This window comes from Pristiophorus japonicus, unplaced genomic scaffold (genome assembly GCF_044704955.1).
Source record: "Pristiophorus japonicus isolate sPriJap1 unplaced genomic scaffold, sPriJap1.hap1 HAP1_SCAFFOLD_356, whole genome shotgun sequence".
NCBI classification, from domain to species: Eukaryota; Metazoa; Chordata; class Chondrichthyes; family Pristiophoridae; genus Pristiophorus; species Pristiophorus japonicus.
The window spans coordinates 332,625-345,846 of record NW_027253391.1 but is presented as its reverse complement, the minus strand read 5'-3'; the positions used below and the strand labels follow the sequence as shown (position 1 = coordinate 345,846).

Sequence of the window (13,222 nt, the reverse complement as noted above, 5' to 3'; positions counted from 1 at the left end):
AATAACAGATACCTGGGAGTGAGTTACAGGCTGGAATCTAATTGAGGGGTTTGGAAGGTTTATATATAAAATAACATACCTGGGAGTGAGTTACAGGCTGGAATCTAATCGAGGGGTTCGGGGGGGTTTATGAAAAGAATAACAGATGCCCGGGAGTGAGTTACAGGCTGGAATCTAATTGAGGGGTTTGGAAGGTTTATATATAGAATAACAGATACCTGGGAGTGAGTTACAGGCTGGAATCGAATCGATGGGTTCGGGGGGGGGTGAAATATAGAATAACAGATACCCGGGAGTGAGTTACAGGCTGGAATCTAATGGAGGGGTCCGGGGGTTTATATATAGAATAACAGATACCCGGGAGTGAGATACAAGCTCTAATTTAATCGATGGGTTCGGGGGGTTTATAAAAAGAATAACAGATACCCAGGAGTGAGTTACAGGCTGGAGTCTAATCGAGGCGTTCGGGGGGGTTTATATACAGAACAACAGTTTCCCGGGAGTGAGTTACAGGCTGGAATCTAATCGAGGCGTTCGCGGGTTTATATACAGAACAACAGTTTCCTGGGAGTGAGTTACAGGCTGGAATCTAATCGATGGGTTTGGGGGGTTTAATTTTAGAATAACAGATACTTGGGAGTGAGTTACCGGCTGGAATCTAATCGAGGGGTTCGGGGGGTTTATATATAGAATAACAGATACCCGGGAGTGAGTTACAGGCTGGAATCGAATCAAGGGTTTCGGTGGGGTTTATATATCGAAGAACGGATACCCGGGAGTGTGTTCCAGGCTGGAATCTACTCGAGGGGTTCGGGGAGTTTATGAAAAGAATAACAGATACCCTGGAGTGAGTTACTGGCTGGAATCTAATCGTGGGGTTTGGGGGGTTTATATATAGAATAATAGATAGTCGTGAGTGAGTTACAGGCTGGTATCTAATTGTGGGGTCTGGGAGTTTATATATAGAATAACAGATACCCGGGATTGAGATATGAGCTCTAATCTAATCGATGGGTTCGGGGGGTTTATATATAGATTAACAGATACCCGGGAGTGAGTTACAGGCTGGAATCTACTTGAGGGGTTCGGGGGATTTATCTATAGAATAACACACCCGGGAGTGAGTTACAGGCTGGAATCTAATCGAGGGGTTCGGGGGGGTTTATATGTAGAATAACAAATACCCAGGAGTAAGTAATTGATGGCTTCTGGGGGTTTATAAAAAGAATAACGGATACCCGGGAATGAGTTGCAGTCTGGAATCTAATCGAGGGGTTCGGGGGGTTTATATATATAGAATAACAGATACCCGGGAGTGAGTTACAGGCTGGAATCTAATCGAGGGGTTCGGTGGGGTTTATATATAGAATAACAGATACCCGGGAGTAAGTTACAGGCTGGAATCTAATCGACGGGTTCGGGGGGTTTATATATAGAATAACAGATACTCGGGAGTTTGTTCCAGACTGGAAGCTAATCGATGGGTTCAGGGGGTTTATGAAAAGAATAACAGATGCCCGGGAGTGAGTTACAGGCTGGAATCTAATCGATGGGTTCGGGGGGGGTTATATATAGAATAACAGATACCCGGGAGTGAGTTACAGGCTGGAATCTAATGAGGGGTTCGGGGGTTTATATATAGAATATCAGATACCCGGGAGTGGGTTACAGGCTGGAATCTAATTGTGGGGTTCGGTGGGTTTATATATAGAATAACACACCCTGGAGTGAGTTCCAGGCTGGAAACTAATTGTGGGGTTCGGGGGTTTATATATGGAATAACAGATACCTGGGTGTGAGTTCCAGGCTGGAATCTAATTGATGGGTTCAGGGCATTTATAAAAAGAATAACGGATACCCGGGAATGAGTTACAGTCTGGAATCTAATCGAGGAGTTTGGGGGGATTTATATGTAGAATAACAGATACCCAGGAGTGAGTTACAGGCTGGAGTCTAATCGAGGCGTTCACGGGTTTATATACAGAACAACAGTTTCCCGGGAGTGTGTTACAGGCTGGAATCTAATCGATGGGTTCGGGGGGTTTAATTTTAGAATAACAGATACCTGGGAGTGAGTTACCGGCTGGAATCTAATCGAGGGGTTCGGGGCGTTATATATAGAATAACTGATACCCGGGAGTGAGTTACTGGCTGGAATCTAATCGTGGGGTTTCGGGGCTTTATATATAGAATAACAGATACCCGCGAGTGAGATACAAGCTCTAATCTAATCGATGGGTTCGGGGGGTTTATCTATAGAATAACACACCCGGGAATGAGTTACAGTCTGGAATCTAATCGAGAGGTTTGGGAGGGTTGATATCTACAATCGTGGGGTTTGGGGGGTTTATATATAGAATAACAGACACCTGGGAGTGAGTTACCGGCTGGAATCTAATCGAGGGGTTCGGGGGGTTTCCATATAGAACAGTTTCCTGGAAGTGAGTTACAGGCTGGATTCTAATCGAGGGATTCAGGAAGTTTATATATAGAAAAACAGATACCCGGGAGTGAGTTACATCTAGAATCTAATCGATGCGTTCGGAGGGTTTATATATAGAATAACATACCCGGGAGTGAGTTACAGGCTGGAATCTAATCGATGGGTTCGGGAGGTTTATATATAGATTAACAGATAGCCGGGAGTGAGTTACAGGCTGGAATCTACTTGAGGGGTTCGGGACATTTATCTATAGAATAACACACACGGGAGTGAGTTACAGGCTGGAATCTAATTGATGGGTTCAGGGGGTTTATAAAAAGAATAACGGATACCCAGGAATGAGTTACAGTCTGGAATCTAATCGAGGGGCTCGGGGGGTTTAATTTTAGAATAACAGATACCTGGGAGTGAGTTACCGGCTGGAATCTAATCGAGGGGTTCGGGAGGTTTACATATAGAATAACAGATACCCGGGAGTGAGTTACAGGCTGGAATCGAATCGAGGGGTTCGGTGGGGATTATATATAGAAGAACGGATACCCGGGAGTGAGTTACAGACTGGAATCTAATCGTTGGGTTCAGAGGGTTTATGAAAAGAATAACAGATGCCCGGGAGTGAGTTACAGGCTGGAATCTAATTGAGGGGTTTGGAGGGTTTATATATAGAATAACAGATACCTGGGAGTGAGTTACAGGCTGGAATCTAATCGAGGGGTTCGGGGGGGTTTATATGTAGAATAACAAATACCCGGGAGTGAGTTACTGGCTGGAATCTAATCGTGGGGTTTGGAGGGTTTATATATAGAATAACAGATACCTGGGAGTGAGTTACAGGCTGGAATCTAATCGATGGGTTCGGTGGGGGTTATATATAGAATAACAAATACCCGGGAGTGAGTTACTGGCTGGAATCTAATCGTGGGGTTTGGGGGGTTTATATATAGAATAACAGATAGTCGTGAGTGAGTTACAGGCTGGAATCTAATGAGGGGTTCGGGGGTTTTTGTATAGAATATCAGATACCCGGGAGTGAGTTACAGGCTGGTATCTAATTGTGGGTTTCGGTGGGTTTATATATAGAACAACAGTTTCCCGGGAGTGAGTTACAGGCTGGAATCTAATCGATGGGTTCGGTGGGGGTTATATATAGAATAACAAATACCCGGGAGTGAGTTACTGGCTGGAATCTAATCGTGGGGTTTGGGGGGTTTATATATAGAATAACAGATAGTCGTGAGTGAGTTACAGGCTGGAATCTAATGAGGGGTTCGGGGGTTTTTGTATAGAATATCAGATACCCGGGAGTGAGTTACAGGCTGGTATCTAATTGTGGGTTTCGGTGGGTTTATATATAGAACAACAGTTTCCCGGGAGTGAGTTACAGGCTGGAATCTAATGGAGGGGTCCGGGGGTTTATATATAGAATAACAGATACCCGGGAGTGAGATACAGTCTGGAATCTAATCGAGGGGTTCGGGGGGGTTTATATGTAGAATAACAGATACCCAGGAGTGAGTTACAGGCTGGAGTCTAATCGAGGCGTTCGCGGGTTTATATACAGAACAACAGTTTCCCGGGTGTGAGTTACAGTCTGGAATCTAATCGATGGGATCGGGGGGTTTATATATAGAATAACAGATACCTGGGAGTGAGTTACAGGCTGGAATCTAATCGATGGGATCGGGGGGTTTAATTTTAGAATAACAGATTTCTGGGAGTGAGTTACCGGCTGGAATCTAATCGAGGGGTTCGGGGGGTTTATATATAGAATAACAGATACCCGGGAGTGAGTTACAGGCTGGAATCTAATCGAGGGTTTCGGTGGGGTTTATATATCGAAGAACGGATACCCGGGAGTGAGTTACAGGCTGGAATCTAATTGAGGTGTTTGGAGGTTTTACATATAGAATAACAGATACCTGGGAGTGAGTTACAGGCTGGAGTCTAATCGAGGCGTTCGCGGGTTTATATACAGAACAACAGTTTCCCGAGAGTGAGTTACAGGCTGGAATCTAATCGATGGGTTCGGGGGGGTTATATATAGAATAACAGATACCCGGGAGTGAGTTACAGGCTGGAATCTAATCGCGGGGTTATTGGGATTTATATATAGAATAACAGATACCCCGGGAGTGAGTTACTAGCTGGAATCTAATCGATGGGTTCTGGGGGATTTATATATAGAATATCAGATAGCCGGGAGTGAGTTACAGGCTGGTATCTAATTGTGGGGTTCGGTGGGTTTATATATAGAATAACAGATACCTGGGAGTGAGTTACAGGCTGGAATCTAATTGATGGGTTCAGGGGGTTTATAAAAAGAATAACGGATACCCAGGAATGAGTTACAGTCTGGAATCTAATCGAGAGGCTCGGGGGATTTAATTTTAGAATAGCAGATACCTGGGAGTGAGTTACCGGCTGGAATCGAATCAAGGGGTTTGGTGGGGTTTATATATAGAATAACAGATACCCGGGAGTGAGTTACAGGCTGTAATCTAATCGAGAGGTTCGGTGGGGTTTATATATAGAATAACGGATACCCAGGAGTGAGTTACAGGCTGGAATCTAATCGAGGGGTTCGGGGGGATTATATATCGAATAATAGATACCCGGGAGTGTGTTGCAGGCTGGAGTTTAATCGAGGGGTTTGGGGGGGTTTATATATAGAATAACAGATACCCGGGAGTGAGATACAAGCTCTAATTTAATCGAGGAGTTCGGGGGGTTTATATATAGATTAATAGATACCCGGGAGTGAGTTACAGGCTGGAATCTAATCGATGGGTTCGGGGGGTTTAATTTTAGAATAACAGATACCTGGGAGTGAGTTACCGGCTGGAATCTAATCGAGGGGTTCGATGGGTTCGGGGGGTTTTATATAGAATAACAGATACCCGGGAGTGAGATACAAGCTCTAATCTAATCGATGGGTTCGGGGGGTTTATCTATAGAATAACACACCCGGGAATGAGTTACAGTCTGGAATCTAATCGAGAGGTTTGGGAGGGTTGATATCTACAATCGTGGGGTCTGGTGGGTTTATATATAGGATAACAGACACCTGGGAGTGAGTTACCGGCTGGAATCTAATCGAGGGTTTCAGGGGTTTCCATATAGAACAGTTTCCTGGAAGTGAGTTACAGGCTGGATTCTAATCGAGGGATTCGGGGGGTTTATCGATAGAAAAACTGTTACCTGGGAGTGAGTTTTAGACTGGAATCTAATCGAGGGATTCGGAGGGTTTATATATAGAAAAACAGATACCCGGGAGTGAGTTACATCTAGAATCTAATCGATGCGTTCGGAGGGTTTATATATAGAATAACATACCCGGGAGTGAGTTACAGGCTGGAATCTAATCGATGGGATCGGGGGGTTTAATTTTAGAATAACAGATTTCTGGGAGTGAGTTACCGGCTGGAATCTAATCGAGGGGTTCGGGGGGTTTATATATAGAATAACAGATACCCGGGAGTGAGTTACAGGCTGGAATCTAATCGAGGGTTTCGGTGGGGTTTATATATCGAAGAACGGATACCCGGGAGTGAGTTACAGGCTGGAATCTAATTGAGGTGTTTGGAGGTTTTACATATAGAATAACAGATACCTGGGAGTGAGTTACAGGCTGGAGTCTAATCGAGGCGTTCGCGGGTTTATATACAGAACAACAGTTTCCCGAGAGTGAGTTACAGGCTGGAATCTAATCGATGGGTTCGGGGGGGTTATATATAGAATAACAGATACCCGGGAGTGAGTTACAGGCTGGAATCTAATCGCGGGGTTATTGGGATTTATATATAGAATAACAGATACCCCGGGAGTGAGTTACTAGCTGGAATCTAATCGATGGGTTCTGGGGGATTTATATATAGAATATCAGATAGCCGGGAGTGAGTTACAGGCTGGTATCTAATTGTGGGGTTCGGTGGGTTTATATATAGAATAACAGATACCTGGGAGTGAGTTACAGGCTGGAATCTAATTGATGGGTTCAGGGGGTTTATAAAAAGAATAACGGATACCCAGGAATGAGTTACAGTCTGGAATCTAATCGAGAGGCTCGGGGGATTTAATTTTAGAATAGCAGATACCTGGGAGTGAGTTACCGGCTGGAATCGAATCAAGGGGTTTGGTGGGGTTTATATATAGAATAACAGATACCCGGGAGTGAGTTACAGGCTGTAATCTAATCGAGAGGTTCGGTGGGGTTTATATATAGAATAACGGATACCCAGGAGTGAGTTACAGGCTGGAATCTAATCGAGGGGTTCGGGGGGATTATATATCGAATAATAGATACCCGGGAGTGTGTTGCAGGCTGGAGTTTAATCGAGGGGTTTGGGGGGGTTTATATATAGAATAACAGATACCCGGGAGTGAGATACAAGCTCTAATTTAATCGAGGAGTTCGGGGGGTTTATATATAGATTAATAGATACCCGGGAGTGAGTTACAGGCTGGAATCTAATCGATGGGTTCGGGGGGTTTAATTTTAGAATAACAGATACCTGGGAGTGAGTTACCGGCTGGAATCTAATCGAGGGGTTCGATGGGTTCGGGGGGTTTTATATAGAATAACAGATACCCGGGAGTGAGATACAAGCTCTAATCTAATCGATGGGTTCGGGGGGTTTATCTATAGAATAACACACCCGGGAATGAGTTACAGTCTGGAATCTAATCGAGAGGTTTGGGAGGGTTGATATCTACAATCGTGGGGTCTGGTGGGTTTATATATAGGATAACAGACACCTGGGAGTGAGTTACCGGCTGGAATCTAATCGAGGGTTTCAGGGGTTTCCATATAGAACAGTTTCCTGGAAGTGAGTTACAGGCTGGATTCTAATCGAGGGATTCGGGGGGTTTATCGATAGAAAAACTGTTACCTGGGAGTGAGTTTTAGACTGGAATCTAATCGAGGGATTCGGAGGGTTTATATATAGAAAAACAGATACCCGGGAGTGAGTTACATCTAGAATCTAATCGATGCGTTCGGAGGGTTTATATATAGAATAACATACCCGGGAGTGAGTTACAGGCTGGAATCTAATCGAGGGGTTCGGGGGGTTTATATATAGAATAACAGATACCCGGGAGTGAGTTACTGGCTGGAATCTAATCGATGGGTTCAGGGGGTTTATAAAAAGAATGACGTATATCCGGGAATGAGTTACAGTTTGGAATCTAATCGAGAGGTTCGGGGGGTTTATATATAGAACAACAGACACCCGAGAGTGAGTTACAGGCTGGAATCTAATTTAGAGGTTCTGGGGGTTTATATATAGAATAACTGATACCCGGGAGTGAGATACAAGCTCTAATCTAATCGATGGGGTCGGGAGGTTTATATATAGAATAACACACACGGGAGTGAGTTACAGGCTGGAATCTAATTGATGGGTTCAGGGGGTTTATAAAAAGAATAACAGATACCCGGGAATGAGTTACAGGCTGGAATCTAATCGAGGGGCTCGGGGGGTTTAATTTTAGAATAACAGATAGCCGGGAGTGAGTTACAGGCTGGAATCTACTTGAGGGGTTCGGGACATTTATCTATAGAATAACACACCCGGGAGTGAGTTACTGGCTGGAATCTAATTGATGGGTTCAGGGGGTTTATAAAAAGAATAACAGATACCCGGGAATGAGTTACAGGCTGGAATCTAATCGAGGGGTTCGGGGGGTTTATATATAGAATAACAGATACCTGGGAATGAGTTACAGGCTGGAATCTAATCGAGGGGTTCGGGAGGTTTACATATAGAATAACAGATACCCGGGAGTGAGTTACAGGCTGGAATCGAATCGAGGGGTTCGGTGGGGATTATATATAGAAGAACGGATACCCGGGAGTGAATTACAGGCTGGAATCTAATCGATGGGTTCAGGGGGTTTATGAAAAGAATAACAGATGCCCGGGAGTGAGTTACAGGCTGGAATCTAATCGAGGGGTTCGGGGGGGTTTATATGTAGAATAACAAATACCCGGGAGTGAGTTACTGGCTGGAATCTAATCGTGGGGTTTGGAGGGTTTATATATAGAATAACAGATACCCGGGAGTGAGTTACTGGCTGGAATCTCATCGTGGGGTTTGGGGGGTTTATATATAGAATAACAGATAGTCGTGAGTGAGTTACAGGCTGGAATCTAATGAGGGGTTCGGGGGTTTATATATAGAATATCAGATACCCAGGAGTGAGTTACAGGCTGGTATCTAATTGTGGGTTTCGGTGGGTTAATATATAGAATAACAGATACACAGGAGTGAGTTACAGGCTGGAATCTAATCGAGGGGTTCGGGGGTTTATATATAGAACAACAGTTTCCCGGGAGTGAGTTACAGGCTGGAATCTAATGGAGGGGTCCGGGGGTTTATATATAGAATAACAGATACCCGGGAGTGAGATACAAGCTCTAATTTAATCGATGGGTTCGGGGGGTTTATAAAAAGAATAACGGATACCCGGGAATGAGTTACAGTCTGGAATCTAATCGAGGGGTTCGGGGGGGTTTATATGTAGAATAACAGATACCCAGGACTGAGTTACAGGCTGGAGTCTAATCGAGGCGTTTGCGGGTTTATATACAGAACAACAGTTTCCCGGGCGTGAGTTACAGGCTGGAATCTAATCGAGGGGTTCGGGGGGTTTATATATAGAATAACAGATACCCGGGAGTGAGTTACAGGCTGGAATCGAATCGAGGATTTCGGTGGGGTTTATATATCGAAGAATGGATACCCGGGAGTGAGTTACAGGCTGGAATCTAATTGAGGGGTTTGGGGGATTTATATGTAGAATAACAGATACCCAGGAGTGAGTTACAGGCTGGAGTCTAATCGATGGGTTCGGGGGGGTTATATATAGAATAACAGATACCCGGGAGTGAGTTACAGGCTGGAATCTAATCGTGGGGTTTGGGGGGTTTATATATAGAATATCAGATACCCGGGAGTGAGTTACAGGCTGGTATCTAATTGTGGGGTTCGGTGGGTTTATATATAGAACAACAGTTTCCCTGGAGTGAGTTACAGGCTGGAATCTAATTGAGGGGTTCGGGGGTTTATATATAGAATAACAGATACCCGGGAGTGAGTTACAGGCTGGAATCTAATCGAGGGGTTTGGGGGATTTATATGTAGAATAACAGATACCCAGGAGTGAGTTACAGGCTGGAGTCTAATCGATGGGTTCGGGGGGGTTATATTTTGAATAACAGATACCCGGGAGTGAGTTACAGGCTGGAATCTAATCGTGGGGTTTGGGGGGTTTATATATAGAATATCAGATACCCGGGAGTGAGTTACAGGCTGGTATCTAATTGTGGGGTTCGGTGGGTTTATATATAGAACAACAGTTTCCCGGGAGTGAGTTACAGGCTGGAATCTAATTGAGGGGTTCGGGGGTTTATATATAGAATAACAGATACCCGGGAGTGAGTTACAGGCTGGAATCTAATCGAGGGGTTTGGTGGGGTTTATATCTCGAATAACAGATACCCGGGAGTGAGTTACAGGCTGGAATCTAATCGAGGGGTTCGGGGGTTTATATATAGAATAACAGATACCCGGGTGTGAGTTACAGGCTGGAATCTAATTGATGGGTTCGGGGGGTTTATAAAAAGAATAACGGATACCCAGGAATGAGTTACAGTCTGGAATCTAATCGAGAGGCTCGGGGGATTTAATTTTAGAATAACAGATACCCGGGAGTGAGTTACAGGCTGGAATCTAATCGAGGGGTTCGGGGGGGTTTATATATAGAATAACAGATACCCGGGAGTGAGTTACAGGCTGGAATCTAATCGAGGGGTTCGGGGGGTTTATTTATTGAATAACAGATACCCGGGAGTGAGTTACAGGCTGGAATCTAATCGAGGGGTTCGGGGGGTTTATATATAGAATAACAGATACCCGGGAGTGAGTTACACGCTGGGATCTAATCGATGGGATCGAGGGGTTTATATATAGAATAACAGATACCCGGGAGTGAGTTACAGGCTGGAATCTAATCGAGGGGTTCGGGGGGTTTATGAAAAGAATAACAGATACCCTGGAGTGAGTTACAGGCTGGAATCTAATCGAGGGGTTCGGTGTTGCAGTGTTGAGTAAATAGAAAGAAAGACCTGCATTTTCATGGCGCCTGACGATCCTTCTCCCCTTCCAAAATTTCACCAAGCCAGACATTTTGGTCCTCTGGCTGCTCGACTATTTGACTGCAGTGTGCATCACGGCCGGGTTCGATCCTTTCCCCTTGGCCCAAGCACGGTGAGGAGGAGGAATCCTGGAGGGATTCGATCCTCCCTCCCATTCCGCTACTCCCACATCCTTGGTCACTCCCTGGGCCGAGCTCTGCGCACTGCGCAGATCCCCGGGAACAATCGATGGGTGATTGCAGAGAGAGAGAGAGGAACGGAGAAATATTCCTGCCGCAGCATCAACTCCTTGACGGGGAGAGATCGAGTGAGAGAGGCTGAGACACAGAGAGACACTGTGGGAGGAGAGAGACACACGCACACACACACAGGGAGAGAGGGGCGGTACTGAGGGAGCGGCGCACTGTCGGAGGGGAGGTACTGAGGGAGCCCCGCACTGTCGGAGGGGCAGTACTGAGGGAGCCCCGCACTGTCGGAGGGGCGGTACTGAGGGAGCCCCGCACTGTCGGAGGGGCTGTACTGAGGGAGCCCCGCACTGTCGGAGGGGCAGTACTGAGGGAGCACCGCACTGTTGGAGGGGCGGTACTGAGGGAGCCCCGCACTGTCGGAGGGGCAGTACTGAGGGAGCCCCGCACTGTCGGAGGGGCGGTACTGAGGGAGCCCCGCACTGTCGGAGGGGCGGTACTGAGGGAGCGCCGCACTGTCGGAGGGGCGGTACTGAGGGAGCCCCGCACTGTCGGAGGGGCGGTACTGAGGGAGCCCCGCACTGTCGGAGGGGCGGTACTGAGGGAGCCCCGCACTGTCAGAGGGGCGGTACTGAGGGAGCCCCGCACTGTCGGAGGGGCGGTACTGAGGTGTCATTATGAGCCGTTTCTCTGCTGTTCACAGATCTTCGCCATCTTCGCGTTCGCAACTTGCGGCAGCTATTCCGGAGAGTTCCGACTGAGCGTGGAGTGTGTGAACAGGAGCGAGAGTGACCTGAACATCAAGGTGCAGTTTGAATATCCTTTCAGGTACGTGCTGTATCGTCGCGATGTGTGTACCAAGTGTCGGTAAACGTGCTTATCCAATCTGTCCCACAGCGCACAGGAGGATCCCATTGGGCCCACTGACCCCAGCGCACAGGAGGATCCCATTGGGCCCACTGACCCCAGCGCACAGGAGGATCCCACTGGGCCCATGGAGCCCGTGCTGTGCCAGCTCTGTGACAGAGCGACCCCAATCAGTCCCACACTCCCCCCCCCACCCCCCCCCCCCCCGACCTTTCCCCACAGCCCCGGCACATTTTCCCCCTTCAGGTATTTATCCAATTCCCGGTTTGAAGGTCACTATTGAATCTGCTCCCACCGAGCTTTCAGGCAGCGCGTTCCCGATCACAACAACTCGCTGCGTAAACACATTCTCCCCATCTCCCCCTCTGGTTCCATCGCCGATTATCGTCAATCTGTGTCCCTCTGGTTACCCACCCTCCTGCTCCCGGGAACAGGTTCTCCCGATCCACTCGATCAAAACCCTTCATCAGTTCGAACCCCTCGATTCAATCTCCCCTTAACCTTCTCTGCTCCGAGGAGAACACTCCCGGCTTCTCCAGTCTCCCCCCGTCACTGAACCCCCTCATCCCCCGGGACCATTCTGGTCAATCTCCCCTTCACCCTCTCCAAGGCCTCCACACCCTCCCCACAGTGCGGGGCCCAGAATTGGACACACTACTCCGGCTGGGACCCAACCGGTGATTTATACAAAGGTTTAATTTCCTTGCTTTTGTACTCTGTGCCTCTATTTATAACACCCAGGATCCCGTAAGCTTTTCTAACTGCAGAGTATTTAGAGCACCAAAGCGCACTTCTGAAATCGACTGGGACATTTGCGATACATTCCTTGCCCGATAATCCTCGATAATCTCTCAATTTCGCGGCACAGCAGGAGGCTGTTTGGCCCATCGTGCCCATACCAGCCCTTTGCACAGCCCTTCCTGTCTCCAAAACCGCACTTCCTCGCGTGCCAACTTTCTTGCGGACCCCGTTTGCACTGGGGATTTCCTATGTCAACGTGTCACGGTGCAATTGCACCCTCCCACCAGTGGTGGCGCTGTGGTGCCTGGGTTTTTGCCGCTGTCCTCCCTTCCATCCGTCGGTCAGGTATCACACCCCTTCCCCCCCCACCACACCGTACAGTGACATTACGTAACGGCAGTGGTTTGAGAGAACTCACCCAGGGTTTACTTAACAGCAGTTAGACTTCTTGCCCTCCGAGCAGCAGAATGATACCCTCGAGTTGTGCCCGCGACTCACTCCCACTCATTGTCCTCGCCAACAGGCTGCATCAGGTCTACTTCAACGCGCCCAACTGCCGGGGTGACACATCTAACCAGTACTTCCTGACTGGTGACTATTCTTCATCGGCCGAGTTCTTCGTAACCATCGCTGTCTTCGCTTTCCTGTACTCGGCCGCTGCTACTGTGGTCTACATCTTCTTCCAGACCAAGTACCGCGAGAACAACAAGGGCCCCATGATCGTAAGTGGCTCCCGCAGCGCTTCCCGTGGTGTGGCCTGGAGACAGAGTGGCAAGACTCCCGGACGAGATAAGAACTGGGAGCAGGAGGAGGCCGTTCAGCCCCTCG

At 47.4% G+C, this 13,222-nt stretch overlaps 1 protein-coding gene across 1 annotated transcript in view; it reads left to right on the top strand.

Moving 5' to 3' along the window:
* Window positions 1-13,222, top strand: part of LOC139250237 (prickle planar cell polarity protein 3-like) — a 116,760-nt gene that overhangs the window by 47,912 nt on the left and 55,626 nt on the right. The window contains exons 3-4 of the mRNA XM_070872732.1: window positions 11,490-11,614; window positions 12,918-13,116. Coding sequence (XP_070728833.1) covers window positions 11,490-11,614; window positions 12,918-13,116 — 324 coding nt within the window. The remainder of the gene's footprint in view (window positions 1-11,489; window positions 11,615-12,917; window positions 13,117-13,222) is intronic.